The 15,188-nt window shown below is 37.3% G+C and overlaps 2 protein-coding genes across 14 annotated transcripts in view; one reads left to right on the forward strand and one right to left on the reverse strand.

The window, feature by feature from the left end:
• CFAP92 (cilia and flagella associated protein 92 (putative)) overlaps positions 1-15,188 on the forward strand; it is a 332,392-nt gene that overhangs the window by 269,159 nt on the left and 48,045 nt on the right. The window lies entirely within an intron of this gene.
• Positions 1-15,188, reverse strand: part of IQSEC1 (IQ motif and Sec7 domain ArfGEF 1) — a gene marked incomplete at its 5' end in the record, with an annotated part of 298,180 nt that overhangs the window by 188,210 nt on the left and 94,782 nt on the right. For 3 of the 13 annotated variants that reach the window (XM_083489184.1, XM_083489205.1, XM_083489203.1), the window contains one exon: positions 10,815-11,161. The exons of the other annotated variants lie outside the window; for them this stretch is intronic. In XM_083489184.1, the coding sequence (XP_083345310.1) occupies positions 10,815-10,837 (23 nt within the window). Of the gene's footprint in view, positions 1-10,814; positions 11,162-15,188 lie in introns of those variants that run through there. 13 annotated transcript variants of the gene reach the window in all.

The following is a 15,188-nucleotide window of genomic DNA, read 5'->3' on the forward strand; positions in this document are numbered from 1 at the left end:
CAATGCATAAGATGACACAAAACGATACAACAAATAAAACAAAATGTGAGGTACATAGTAGTAGTATGCTTCATGGCTGACATGTGTTATGAACATTTTAAGTTTGGTTTATTACAGAAAACATTGTGTGATGAAACCGCAAAATCAAATTTCCTGAATAAAGCAATCTGGATAAGATGGTGAAGATGAAAACCAATACCAATGATCTGATATAACTGGTATTCACTAGCTGCAATCCATTCTGCAAAATAAAACTTGAGACTATTCATGAAAAGATTATAATGTGTATTAAAAGTACTCCACTTGGCTCTCTTCGCTTCTTTTGCTCATGGCAGTTTCCCGGGAGCTTCAATAAGCACAGTGTATTTTTAGTTTCAGGTGATTAAAGTCAGAGTCCTATGAGGTCATCCTCTTAAAAGATCAAAAAGACGAGTTAAGCAGAAATATGTCATGCTGTCTGTCTCCAGAAAGAGGAGGGAGTCAAGCACTAATCTTTTAAAAATGAAGGTCAGGTTGCTCTGACTCTTGCTGCTAAGACTTAGATCAGAAGCATCATTAGCAAGTGAGAATAGTCTACTTACTATATTCTACTATAAAGTTGAAAACGGATGGTCACACTTTCCTCTTGGGTTGTAATGTGTGATGACTTACAGTCAGGTTTTTCCTACTACAGTGAGTTCAAATGTAATACCAAACCATAGTTTGCCCACTTGTGGGCTTCGGCTCTGCCCTATCCACATCCCCTTACGCATTCTGCTTCCCTATCTGACTTGCAGGTTTGGAACAAGGCGTACAGTTTGCCACTGCGGATGAATTGGCAAACTATGGTTTGTGTTTGTCCCTCCAACGAAAAATGAAAATCCACTTAAAACTATGGTTTCTAACTGTGATTTGGGGGAGAAGCAGTAGTTGGCTGATTCAGATATAATGGCAGGCCAAATAGTTTGTTGAAATCAAGAAGCCTAGAAGGAAACGGGAACAATGCACAAGGGAAAAAGGGACAGGGCAGCAACTTAGCCCAAGGATGGCCAAACCATGGTTTGGCATTACAGTTGAAATGGTCTAAAGTGTATGTTTTACTGAGATTGTTTAGGAATGTTGTATTATTTCATTGTTGATCCCGACATGATCCACATGTAAAGTTTATTTTGCTCATTTTGCTTTTTATAAACTTGTCTTAACATTTATTTTTATTGACAATGTTACTATGTATTTTATATTCTTTGTAAACTGTTTAGAGCTTTTATTTATAGTTAAACGGTATACAGATTTTGTTAAATAAGCAATATTATCTATGATAGCAAGGAGAAATATATCTGATTAAACATGAATCATATTGTTTATCCAAAATGTTCAAAGCTAAGAAGACTGATTGTTATACTTAACCAAAAACAGTGGGAGATGTTTGAAAATCTTGAAACATATTTTGGGCAGCAATAAAACCCAAAAGAGTTCGATGGGCTGTTTTGCAAATAATTTAAATTTTTAAAAGTCTTCCTACTGAAGATATGCTGCAAAGTTTTGTTTTGTTTTCCATTTCAGTCTTAATTTCTTTCAAGGATCCTTTAATTCCCATGTTGTTGTTTTTTCTTGAACAGCCATTAAATGCCTCTAATTTCTAAGCACCATAAACAGTCATAAATCAGTCCTTGCTCAAAAAGCTGAATACAGTATTTTGGGATCTGGGGCTTTGGCTATCGCCCGAAGAACTGTATGATTAGAACATGACTTACCAGTGCCACCATGTCATCATTAGTACCTTTTTATTATAAGCAGAATTTCATATTAGAAATAAGTCTGCAATTAAAAAAATCTAAAGCCATATTTCCCCATACAATCACTTCGCACAATGGTCCCTTGTTATTTCCCAGTCACTATAAATTCAAAGTATAATTCGTGGACCAGTTTCTATCTGTAGACTGTATTTCCTACTGTACACAAACCAAGTATTCCTCTTGTCTAACAGACAAAATACTGAAAGCTAGTATTTGTTTAATAAAACATTAGCAAATGAATAGCATCTTCTGCAACCATGTTCATCAGTTGTCAAATCCTTTCTGGCTGCATCTCTGTCCCAATACAAATGCACCATCTGGCTAATCGGCATAGAAATAAAAAATGCAGGCTTAAATTGGGGGTGGGGCAATCTGAATTGAGACAGCAGCAAGCGATGGTAGATAGATTCCCTCTCCTGTTTACACAAAGAAAACTATCAGCTCCACACACCAACCTCCAATTTAACTTGCAGTTTGGAACTCAGAGCCATGTTCCAAAAAGGAAGCCACATTCAGTTCCTTTGTCTCTCATCTCCCTCTCTTTCTCAAGTAAGAAAAGAAACTGACATAAATTGTATTATTTTTAAGTTCAGATACTTTCGCTACTAAATACATTTTTGTGTAAGAAGGCTTTCCCCTGCAGTGTGATCTAGTGATTACTACTGGTTGCATGCAGTAATTGTAATAAAATTCTTTTTAAAGTAATTATTTATTGCATTTCCCCTCATTTTATCTTATTGTGCACCTCTTTGAGAGCTTTGATGGGTGGGAGGGTCAGGTGAAGAACAAGGAAGAGGTAGAGAACAAAGAATGAGAGTGACTGATTGGGTGGCTGTTAACATAAAAGGAAAAGCCGTTGGAAATGCATCTTCGATTTTCAGGGATGGGAATATGATGCACAGTCAGAAGCCATTTGGGAAAGGAAAGGATCAGCCGGTCAACCACTCCAATGATTTACTGGCAAATCACGTAAGTAAAAATGAAACATGAATGAATGCCACTGTACCTGTTGCTTTAAAAATAGGGGTGGTTGTGGTAATCTATATTTTTGTAAATTGGGTTTCTGGAGTAGGGTGTGTCATGAGACCTACTTTACATAGGGTAACCGTCTCTTTGAAAGTGCCATCTATTCAAATGGCTGTGCAGTACAACTATAAGCCGGTTCCTGTGTTGCTGGGGATTGAGTCTCAGGGTCTTTCCGACATTACAATTCTATGATTCTATGAAGGGAGAGAAGGGCCTGTGAAATTGTCCTTCAACAGTTAACACCTGGACAGCAAAACCGAAAAGGCACAAATGCACATTTAAAGTGTATTTGTGCTCTCTTTTCTGGTGGTGCATTCACTCCCTCTTTTGGCAATGTGTAAGCTGCCATGCTATTCCGGAATTCAATATAGTCTGGTCCCCAATTCTAAGGGTGTAGAGAAAGAGGAGACTGCAGTTGTCCAATGGAAGGACAACCCATTAATAGGTACATGGGGGAACCTTGGTTATAACAAGAAAGATGATTGATTGATTGATTGATTGATTTACAGAAAGATGCTGAAAAGAAAGTGGAAAGAGAAAACTAGGTGTGGATTGTTTGGGAGAAGGACAGCAGACACATGTTATCTAAAGGGAATGCCAATTTTTAACTTCCGAAGAGAGAGGTGGTAATGCTTCAATGTACATACAGGCCATCACTTGGAAAGCTCTGGAAAAGATTGATGCTATAATTGCTCATTGGTAATGAGAAAGGTGTTATTGATTATCATCTGTCATGGATTCACAGATCTTGAATCACTAGTCACGTCTGGCTATGGCTCAACTGCAGAACAGTTATATAGTACACATATGTGTATTACAAGCATTTTATTGGCCTTGCAATTTGTGGTTTGCCTCATCACATTTGTCATCCACAGGTATCTGCTTACATGTACTTATAATTCCCACTTTCTGCTTGTTGGCTGCTGAAGTCTGCCCATCACCTCATGGACAGAAGTGTTACTATTTTCATCTATGAAATGTTAAAGGGTATGGAAACTTGTATGAAAACCAAGCTGTTCCTGTAAACAAACACTACAGTTTGAATTGCTGTAAGAATGGGAGATTATGGCTGCTCAATAGGTGAAAAATTGAGACTGAAAGACTGCGCAACTTTTTGAAAAATGCAGCTGAAGTTTAGGATGAATTGTCCTTTTACAATTACACTAAAATGCCTCTGTGTGTAGTTTAAAGAAAACTATTATTTTTAAATCACAGGCTACATGGTGGGGTGACATTTATTTTATCCATTTAATGAGGGGGCCAAGTGGTCCAGCCTGTCTCTCTTTCCCCTGAAAGGTTTAGGGAGATATCCCCACACCTGCAAATGGATTTCCTGGTATGACCATGTAAGCATGTAATGTCACCTGCTTTTGTGCTATCAATTTTGTTCTATAAATTTTATCTCCCACTACCTGACCTTTTTGGAAACATGTTCGCTTTACCCCCACCCCATCCCCTCAAAGGACTAGAAAAAACCCACTGTAAAAGTTTGCCCAAGCACTAGTTATAATGGCCCTTATTTAACAACATTAAGCTGATGGCACCCATTTGTTATCTGCCAGCATTTCTACAATACTACATGCCAAATCAAGTGCATATTAAAATTTACTAACTAAATCAGATAACATTTCCCATGTGTGACATACCGTAGAGCATTAAAATTGTTTGGATCATCCAAGATGAAACCCATAATAAGATCAAACAACTCTAATGCTAAAACAAAGGCAGAAGAAGCAGAACAAATTAAATATAAATTTATTCTCTATATACATTTAGCTTCTTTTGGTGATTTTCCACAGTGTATTTGCCTTCGACTGAAACATTTTAATCGCGCACTTAAAAACAACATATGACTTTCTTGGTTTGTGAAGCTCTTAGTGGAATTCTAGAATGACATTTTTTAAACGACTATTAAAGAAGCAAATTGCAAATTTGCATTGGACTGGAAATTCCAACAACCTGATAAAAATGAGTGGTATCATCTATGTTATTAAAACATCATCAACAGGAAAGAGGGGGGCGGGGAAGATGATAAGTATTCTAGGGAAGGGGTGCAGTTCAGTGGTAGAGAATCAGCTTGCATGCAGGGTACTGGGAAAGACTCTTTGCCTGAAACCCTGGAGAGCCGTAGTCAGCCAGTGTAGACAGTACTAATTTAGATGGACTAATGGTTTGGTTTGGTATAAAGCAGCTTCCTTATACTTACTATAAATTAAAAGTTTTAGAATGCATTCCTGCCCCTATTTGCTCATATAAATTTCCCTGGAGTCAGTGGGACACACCATGTATCCTGCATCCTATTTGCACAGGTTATTCATTGGAACTTCCAACTTCAAAACATTGGCTTATTTTCCTTTTCTGACAGAACTATGACCTAGAGATTGCTCCCCCACCCACAGTGCGAGACTTCAGGCTGCAAGAGTACCATTTTTAGAGAGAGCTTATGTAGCAAGATCAAGTCCTGTTTTTTTCATCATAGTTAACGAATTTAAAGCGGTCCATGGGATCCATGCTTTTAATAGCCATAACTATGATCAAGTCTTAACTAGGCACAGACCTTGACCATGGTGAAAGCTACTGGGGATTTTGGCTCCGCTGACCATTAAGTATGATTAAGGCTTACATCTGTACCAACCTTAGGCATTCTCAAGGAACGCAGGCAAAATCCGAAAGGAAGAGATGAACCTTCATCCTCTTTCCAATCTCTTAACCATGGTAACCAGCCCATACAGTTTGAATCATACAAATCCTCGTTAAAATACATGTACACTTAGAACTGAAAACATATGGTCTGAAACTAGTTATATTTGCATTGATGTTTGCATGGTCCCCACCAACAGACGGCTATGTGGTTGTAGAAAACTCCTAATTTTATTTTCATATGAACAATGTTAAAAGTTGAGATTATCAGCCTAAGGAGCAGTGCTACTGAAAGTTCATTTCATAGATAAACGTAATGAAGATCATCGGTTGAAAAGAAGATTGCCTCTAAATGCAGCCGACCCCCCCCCAAAAAAACACACACGTCACAATCATAGTAATTATTATTACTATGTCTAGATATTTGGTGATCTACACTTCAATTGAGAATTTAGAAACAATTAGCATGATCCAGTCCCAGCATGAGAATTCAGAGATACAGTATAAGGAACACTCGCACTCATCTGCACCAGTGAAGAAGCTTCAAAATAAATTGTACTCAGACTTCCCAGGTGCCACACCAATGCCATGCCCAACTTAACATGATGGGGTATGGGCATCCTCCCCTCCCATCAGCATCAAGCTGCCTATGTATCTGCATGTAGACTGCTAGTGCTTGGAATGCATAGAAGACAAAATTTTAAAAAATCATCTTCTAGGATCAAATCAAAATATCTAGTACAACATTCTGATAGCAGCCTGCCATATGTCTTTGGAAGCTTTCAAGCAGAGCAGGGAGATGATGTCTCTCTTCTGTCACTAGCATCTGATCTTCAAAGGAATATTAGTTCTGAAAAGTAATCTGCTCACTTTGGTGAGCAGATACAGGAAGTGTGCATATGTGGAAACTATATTGAGAGAGCACATTTCAATATCAACTGAGAATTCTGGATTTAGCAGTCAGCAGGATTGAATAGATTCTTTGTGCAGTGGATCACTGAATCTTATAAACAAGACACTGATTTCTGGATTTGGGTAGCCACTGCAACTCACTCTACGCATTCCTTCCCAGTCTGAAACTCAGGGAACCATATAGATTTGATCTAGACACAAGCTTTCTTCTCTCTCAACAATTAGACATGCTATCAGTGCATGGAAGGGAGAGTAGGGTTATGCTTGCTGGCCCCACTGCAATCTCTGTCTGTTAATATGGCTTTGTGTATGCAGAGCCTATGCACGTAAATTCTGTTTCAAAGCAACATAGGGACATTGGAAGGTACAGCCAATGTGCATTGCCTGTACACAGATCTGCGTGAAAAGAACGAAAAAACCTCTGGGAGGGATTGTCCTTCATGGGCTGTGTTGATGTTGGGACTATGGTGTGACTTTGCTGCATTTGCCCGTAGATAAGAAACTGAAGTACGCCCTAAGCTTTTGCTATAAACCTGTATGTCCTGTGTGGCATAGTGGTCAGACAGTTGAATTCTTGGTTAAAATCCCCTTGGTTAAAATCAATGGGTGACCTTGAACCAGTCACTTTCTCTAAGCCTAGCCCTCCTTCACAGGGTTGTGAGGATAAAATGGGACGGGGGGAGAACCATGGTACGCTACCTGGAGCTCCTTGCAAGAAAGGCACAATATAAGTGTAATATAGTAGTAGTAGTAGTAGTAGTAGTAGTAGTAGTAAAGGTATATGAAATCATGTGTCCACATAAACTAATCAAATGAACTGTTCATTTTAAATTGATGACTGATTTGGAAATCACTCCCCGATTCTATACAACCATAATGGATATTAGAATCCTGTGATACAACACCTTGACAATTCTAATTCAATAGAACTGGCATACATTACGACTCACAGCTATAGCATGAAGTGTGCTTAAGTAAAAGCAAAAGATACCCACCAGACACGAAAGAAAATGAAACGTGGCTAATTGGCAAAACTCACTTGACTTCCCTTATGAGAAGACTCCTATTAGATTCTGTTACAGACTTGCTTATTAGCATGGTAAAGAAAAAAGCCCAAGCTAATCCTTTTCTTTGCTGAAGTATATGAAGTTCTTTGCAGATATTTATTGCCAACCTACACAGCAGAGCTTCCAGAGCTTCTTAATGCAACTTCTAAATTCCATCATGAATCTTAAAAGAATCTAGGGTTTTCCAGATGTGAGGTGCTGTATTGCCTTTTTCAGAATGGAGATAAGCCCATTTTTAAAAGAATATACTCCACCCAAATAAAACATGCTATCAAAAAGGAGTTTTGTTTGTTTATGCGGTCACCAACAGGCATAAAACAACTAGCCTTTCTAGAGATTTCCGCTTTGGTCTCATATCTTTATGAGTCATATTTTCAGAGGTTATTTTTAGCTATGAGTTTTAAATAGGTCATAACTCTTTCCAAACCTTCATCAACAGCCAAGTAAAAATTCCAAAATGATATGCATTCCTTGGTTTCAAATAAAATATGGTGGTGTGTTTATATCAGAAAATCAGTCAATCACAAATTGGTTCAACAACAGATATCACCTTACCTATTATATTTCTCTTCTAATGCTGTTTCTAAACATCTACAACACTTCATGGCTATTTTAACAATGCAATGCAAGGTACATAAAACATACTGTTCCTTTCTGTTACCCCTAAGTAACCAATTTATTTTCATCAGTACTCAGCAAGAGATGCCAGCGTAATATGCATGTTGTAGAATATAATCAACTTAGCTAACATTCCTAATGGTGAATTATTAATAAATTGTTAATAGAAGAATCTGAAGTAGCAGAGAATTTTTAAAAGAATAGCACACAATACATTCCTGATAATTAATAATTTTCTCATGATTTTTTTACTATACAGCCATTCCATTGGGTGATATCTAACTAAGTCGGACTCAGAGTAGACTGATTGAAACAAATGGACTTCAGGTCCATGGATTTCAATGAGTTTGAGTATGACTAACATCAGATATCAGATATCACCTATCAAATACTTAACACAGATACATCAGAAAGCTAATTTTAAAAACAATACTATGTGGAAACAACATGGCAGTAGCTAAATAGAAAAATAAAAATATTGAGATGGTGAAAGGATATCATATATGGTAAAGCAAAGTTTGCTACCCAATATGTGTTTCATCCATGGAAAATGTCTTCTGCTAAAATAATAGAACCCATCTATGTTTCTGGTAAAGGGCTGAAGACAAGATTTTGAACACTCTTAACAGCTCAAAGTATCTGTTCATGCTGTCAGTGTGTCTCTGTGTGTTTTAAAGAAAAGCTCTTAAATATCCAGACACCATGAAAATATTTAAAGGCATTATTTGAAACATTAAGATACAATCTGTGCAGCCTTAATTTGATCTATACTTCTTGCCAGATATGACTTTACCTTTAGAAAACAAATACTGTTTCCCCCCCAATCAAACTAAAATATAAAACTTGAAATGAAAGGAGACAAAGCCTTACATTCTACAATACATGTTCTCACATGGATCTGGCTCTGTTGCACATGGAAAGGATACATTGCTATTTGATTTTTAAAATAAAGCACTGGCATTGTAAGGAAGTAATCTCTAAATAACTCAAATAATTAGATCCACAAGGAAACCCTTCCTCATCAGGACAGACAAGTAATGTGCTAAGGAACTAAACAGTGAGCAGAAGTCATGGATCATCCTCGCCACCTTACAGGTCTGTATAACATTGGCATTCTTGATCACATATTGCTCAAGAAAACAATATTGTTATATGAACGTAATATATTATCATTATAGTTCTATACTGGACAACATATTATGTTTTCCTGCACAGATTATACAAAGTCTATTTAATGTTTGCTAACCCCAATCAAAAAAATCATAACGTCTGCTAATACAAGTGAAGTCTAGTATAGTAGCAAATTTTTTTCCTTCGGACAAAATAGCACTAAGACATTGGATTGTTCACCATTTAGAGTACATAATGTAGATTAAGTTATTGCCCGAATCCAAGCACGGAAAACTGGCATAAAATATCAGCAATCATCCAAATAGTCAAAGAGATACTTCTTACTTTCACCCCAAAGCTGCAGTCCTCAAATGTAGTCATCTCAATAACCAATACTCTGGAATAAGTTGTTCCAAGGGTTTCCTCCCACAATAATTCCTCCAGAACTACTTTATTAAAGTTAATGGCAATGGGCTGTGGTTTGAAATCTTGATCCAAAAGCAAGCAAAGTCAACCTTTTGGATTAAAGCCAGTTTATCCCCACTGAAACCTTTCATCCAAGTAATAGTTACCTGTGAGTATAGAAGTTTTGCTTCTTAAAATGGAATACTGGGTTTAAATTTAACTTCAGCCGAGTTGTACAAATCAGACTTCAATTAAGGTGAATTATGGCAAGGTCTGTGCTGCATAGCACCTCTCTCGTACGTGGCTGGTTTTCAGGAAGTCTATTTGTGGGGATAAGCTTACTGGGAACTGGCGGGTCAAAAAATGCAAACTTACGCATTACAGTAGTAGATTTGAACATTAACCACATTCTGGTACTTCTATTGACATCAACAATGCACTATACGATTGCAATAAAAGCAAGACATATTTGAAATATTGAACCTTTTGAATTCTGTGCTTCAGACAAAATGGTGGAATTAGCATAATACAGTGAAATATACTATCAGGCATTCATCTATTTTTTGTCTAAATCTGCTTAAAGTGATAGGCACACTAGTATAATTGACTTTATGACTGCAGGTTCATGAATCAAAGTCTATGGTGTTCTTCCAATATATTCACCTCATACAGTCTCCTTATGACTGCAATTTCCCACCAGGTTTGTGGAAACTATAATATCATATCATCAAGAAAAACCCGAAAAGCACACACATTGCTCTGAAAACTAAATCCCTGCAGTGTTAATATTATGAACAATGGCTTATCTAGCACATTAATACTGTGCCAAGCAGCATGAAATTATATATTGCTGTGTCACAAGCAGCATCAAGGACATATATATCTAAAACCATTTTCTAAATAAGCAATTAACAAAAGCATTTATACAAAATAGAAGGCATTTATTATTGAGAAATAGTCCTAAACACAATCTCTTTCAATCACTCTTTTGCTGAAAAATCCCATGTTTAAAATAGCCAGGTTTGACCAAATCACTAACAGGTCTCTCTTTATTTCCTACGATGCTGAATTATTTCAACATTTGCAGCCCTGAAGCCATTCAGCTACAGAATTTCAACATGCACATCAATGTGGTGCTGGAAGGTAACACCCATAAAATGGTTCATGAAGAGAAAGCTGCTGTACTATGAATGAATTGCTATTCTTATTCCCATCTTCAATAATATGGATGCTAATGGATAACAAAGAGGAGAATACTTACAAATTACACCTTCTGCAAGCCATCCTTGATTTTTTGAGAAGACTCTTTGTTTCTTTTCTTCTTCTAAGGTAGAACACGTCTCTCCTCCAGGAATCAAAATTCACATTCACAGCTTTCACAGACTCATTCACTCTCAAAGAGGAATACCACAGATAAGGGAACCTGTGATGTAACCAGCATCAAATGCTGCATCAGATGAACCCAAGGGCTCTAAGGGGCTATATTTTGCAAAAGGAAAAGGTTTTTCTGAGAAGGAGGAGGAGGAGGATTGGCAGTGTGCAAGCCACGAGTACGGGACTCACATTTATGCTCTCTGCCTCATGAGAAATCTTCAATTTATAATGAGATTATTGTATTTAAAACAGAACCACAATTGCATTCTCCTATGTTACTGTTTCATATTTTTAAAGAATCAGATGATGCAGTTTTAGAATTCACCATCTTTTTATGAACAGTATAGTACAGTCCAAACTAGAAAAAGGCCATTGGTCCTTTTATCTCCATGGTAACAGCAGCATCTGTGGAGGCAAATTCTACACCCTTCTTTACTGCAGAGTCAATATATAGTGATACACGATGCTGCTAACTGACAAAGCAGAAGATGGAAGAAAAACAGGTGAATGAGAATATATTTTGGTAATTTGTTTCAGAACAACTGCTTTATAGCAATATTTAGATGTAAAGGGGCATTTTTGGTTTACATGATAGTCCTTCCTTCAGTCTGCATTAGATGTCTTACTCTTTGAGCATCATAGTTCGTCTGCTGCTTCCAGTATAGGTATTTGAGGAAGCTATACACATGCCTCTTTGATAAAAAAAAAATGCACAGCATGTCTTGACAATCAGTGTACACATAAAACACCTTAAATATAAGAATATTGCACCTAATTTCCACACATCCTTTAAATTATCTGAAATCTAATCATATAAAGAAAACTTGCATTACAAAATGTTTGATTTTATTAAAAAAACCAACCCTCTCCTTCCCCACTTTCTTCAACTGTTCCCTTTTCATGATGTTTCTCCCTTCCAAGGCCCATTTACCAAAATGTCTATACAAAATAAAAATGGAATGGGGAGTGGCACTCTTACTACTGAAGCATTTCACTAACAGCTCCGCTAGAATAGAATGAAGCCTCATGCTGTGCTTTCTTTGAATAAAGACCCCTGAGCAACATTTCCTCTAAGGTGATAAAATCTAATCAGGGACCCAAGGAATCAATTCACTCATAACAATCTTACTGACTGCCATGGTGAACAAGGGAAACTCACCTAAATTTTAGAGTGATTCAGCATTCTTTCAACATAATTAAGATAGCCAATCTGTCTCTTTTGGCAGATGAGTCATTATGATGCCCATCTGCTCCCATTAGTAAGTAAAATATATTACAAGGACAATGTATATTCATGGATAAGCCTAAGGTATGAACAAAAAGCTATCATACAGCCTGGAAATGTTTCAGCTACCTAGAAGAGAAAGTTGTCAGACCAATGTTGATCATCACCACAAGGTCTAATAAGATTCTTAAGTAGCAGAGGTACATGGGGTTTTGTGAATGGTGACATGCTTAACAATTTAAAGAAGATAAAGTAAATAAGGGAAATATATTTTATAGCTGTGTTTGTAACATTTGACATGCACATCTGCAACTGCCCAACGTTTCAACATTAGGTGGATCTTCGTATCTTATATCTCAATTTTCCTTCACTTTGAATTAAGGTTATCATTTGGCACACACATACAAGGAAGCAATGGATTATGGGCATCTGTCCCAACATTTCAACAAACTAATTTGCAACTAAGCCTTCTCTGGAGCAAAGTGAAAGGTAACTAAACTGAGTATCTTCCAAATAAATGGATCGTATGGGAAATCTTTTATAATGTAACATTGTCACTAGTTATCTAAGTGGATTTGTTACTAAAATGACAGTTCATTTAAATAATAGTGCCTAATTTCACTTAAGATGGCCATGCATTTAAAAATTAATCAGAGTTGCAGAAAAGCCTTTCTATTATTAATTGATTGTTATATATGAGAAAGAAGGAGGGAGAGGGAAAGAGAATGGCAGCAGCAATTTAGCACAGTTAAAAAAAAATTCCTGTTAAAATATTTTGAAAAGAATAATCATGGCAATGATGTAAAATTAAACTGAAGCCTCTTGTCTGCAAGGATGTGCTGTTTTCTAAGCATTTATGTCCTATCTTCCTATGCAGCTTAAGTGTGCACTGTTCATTTGCATTTTTGTATGCTTAATCCTCTCCCACCATAGGGATAGAAAAGTCCCTCACTGTAGCAATCCTTTCACTAGATTACAGTGGTACCTCGGGTTAAGAACTTAATTTGTTCTGGAGGTCAATTCTTAACCTGAAACTGTTCTTAACCTGAGGTACCACTTTAGCTAATGGGGCCTCCCACTGCACAATTTCTGTTCTCATCCTGAAGCAAAGTTCTTAACCTGAGGTATTATTTCTGGGTTAGCGGAATCTGTAACCTGAAGTGTCTGTAACCCGAGGTACCACTGTATCAGAAATCATTCAAATCTACTAAAAACCATGTTCAGCTTTACTTTTACCAATGCCCCTTACCCATGTTATTCTTCAAGACACTCTAGGTCACTGGACTTCTACAAAATTGTAGGATAAAGGCGAATATAACTCTAGCATGTTTGAGTCTAATTAGTGCATGAAGGAGTTACCATAAGCTGTCCTGCCAGGTTTTGTCTATATCCTCACCTTGAGATGAAGTGGGTCACCAATCCTTCTCTCTCACTCTCCAAGTGGATTTCAGCATGTAAGGAGCTCAACCACATGGCTTTAACCAGCCTCTTTTGTTTCAGACCAGAATGGAGTCTGAAACTAGTAGCTTTCTCTACTAGTAGTTTAGAAACTTTTACCTTTTGTAACTAAGCAACACTTCAACTGCCTGTGCATCTTTTCTGACTGCTATATGGAAAGCACCTGAATCTGACCTTTGAAGAGTTTTGTAAGTAAAGTATTTTATGACCTACAAAATGTGTGGTCCACCTCTATGCTAGGGAAGTGGGATAGCTTGGAAATAGCTTTTAAAAAGTGACATTCTGGGACTTACTGGAAGGGCACATTTTTACAGTTTTACAGACTATATTCCCATTCTTTTCTTTCTTGTATGTTTTGTGATGTTAAATCTCTGCTAGGGTGTTCTCACCAAAATGTACTTGGCCCCATCTTGGGTCTTGGCTTCCAGGGTTCCAACAGAAATGACTGTATGGCAATATGAGGCTCCAAAAGTAATTTAGTACTGGGGGATATTCCATCACTCCCTGACCAAAATACTCAGGATGATAATGAAATCAGAGGGGCACCCAAAGAAGAAAGTGTCATAGTAATGGGTGTATTCAATTCCCTTACATAGACCAGATAAAGGAATGCTCTGGTCACAGCAAATGACTACTACACTAAATGACTGTGCCCTAAAACACCGGAATAAACTCCAGGGGAAGTGACTCTCAATAAAACAGTGAGTGGTGCCCAGGACTTAGTGAGAGATCTAAACATCACTGAACTATTTGGAAACAGCGTCTACAATGCTATCAACATCTATGTAACTGGACAATTGCCAAGCAAGTCCAACACCTATGAGTTCAAAAGAGGAAACTTCTCCAAAATGAGAAGTGACTGGCATAAAAGAAATTGAAAGGGAAAGTCAAGAAGGTCATACTTTTCCAGAACATATGGGGATTACTCAAAACCACACTATTAGAAGCTTAACTTGAATGCATACCACAGGTCAGGAAAGTTACCACCAAGTACAAAGGTCATGAGTGCGATTAACAAGCAGCATCAAGGAAACTATTAACGGGGGGAATGATTTGTTCAGAAAACAGAAGTTTTGCTCAAATGGAGAGGGGGGGAGAAGGAGGACAAACTTGTACAAAATAACTACATGTAGGCAATAGCAACACGAACCAAAAAGAACTTTGAGAAGCGTATCACGGAAAACATCAGGACCAACTATTTTTTTAAGTATTTCAACTGGGTAGGAAGGTTGGGATGAAAGAGGGTGGAGCAAGAGTGTGCTAATGGATCATAAGAAGATTGTATATGTCTTCACTGCAGAAGATGGAGAGTAGATATTGATGTCTGAACTGACATTTTCAGAAAGGGAGTCTGAGAAACCAAGGCAAACCGTGGTGACAAGTGGTAAGGTTCTTGACTTTATTTACAAGTTGAAAGCAGACAAATAACTGAGTCCAGATTATATCCATACAAAACTTCTTAAATAACTCAAATGTGGAGTTTTCTAACAGAAGCTGCAACATGTCCCTGAGATTGAGCTCAGCAATAAAAGACTGGAAGGTGGCCAATGAATAATTTTTTTAAAAAAAAAAGATGCA

This window comes from Podarcis liolepis (genome assembly GCF_965112155.1).
Source record: "Podarcis liolepis genome assembly, chromosome: 2".
Taxonomy (NCBI): domain Eukaryota; kingdom Metazoa; phylum Chordata; class Lepidosauria; order Squamata; family Lacertidae; genus Podarcis; species Podarcis liolepis.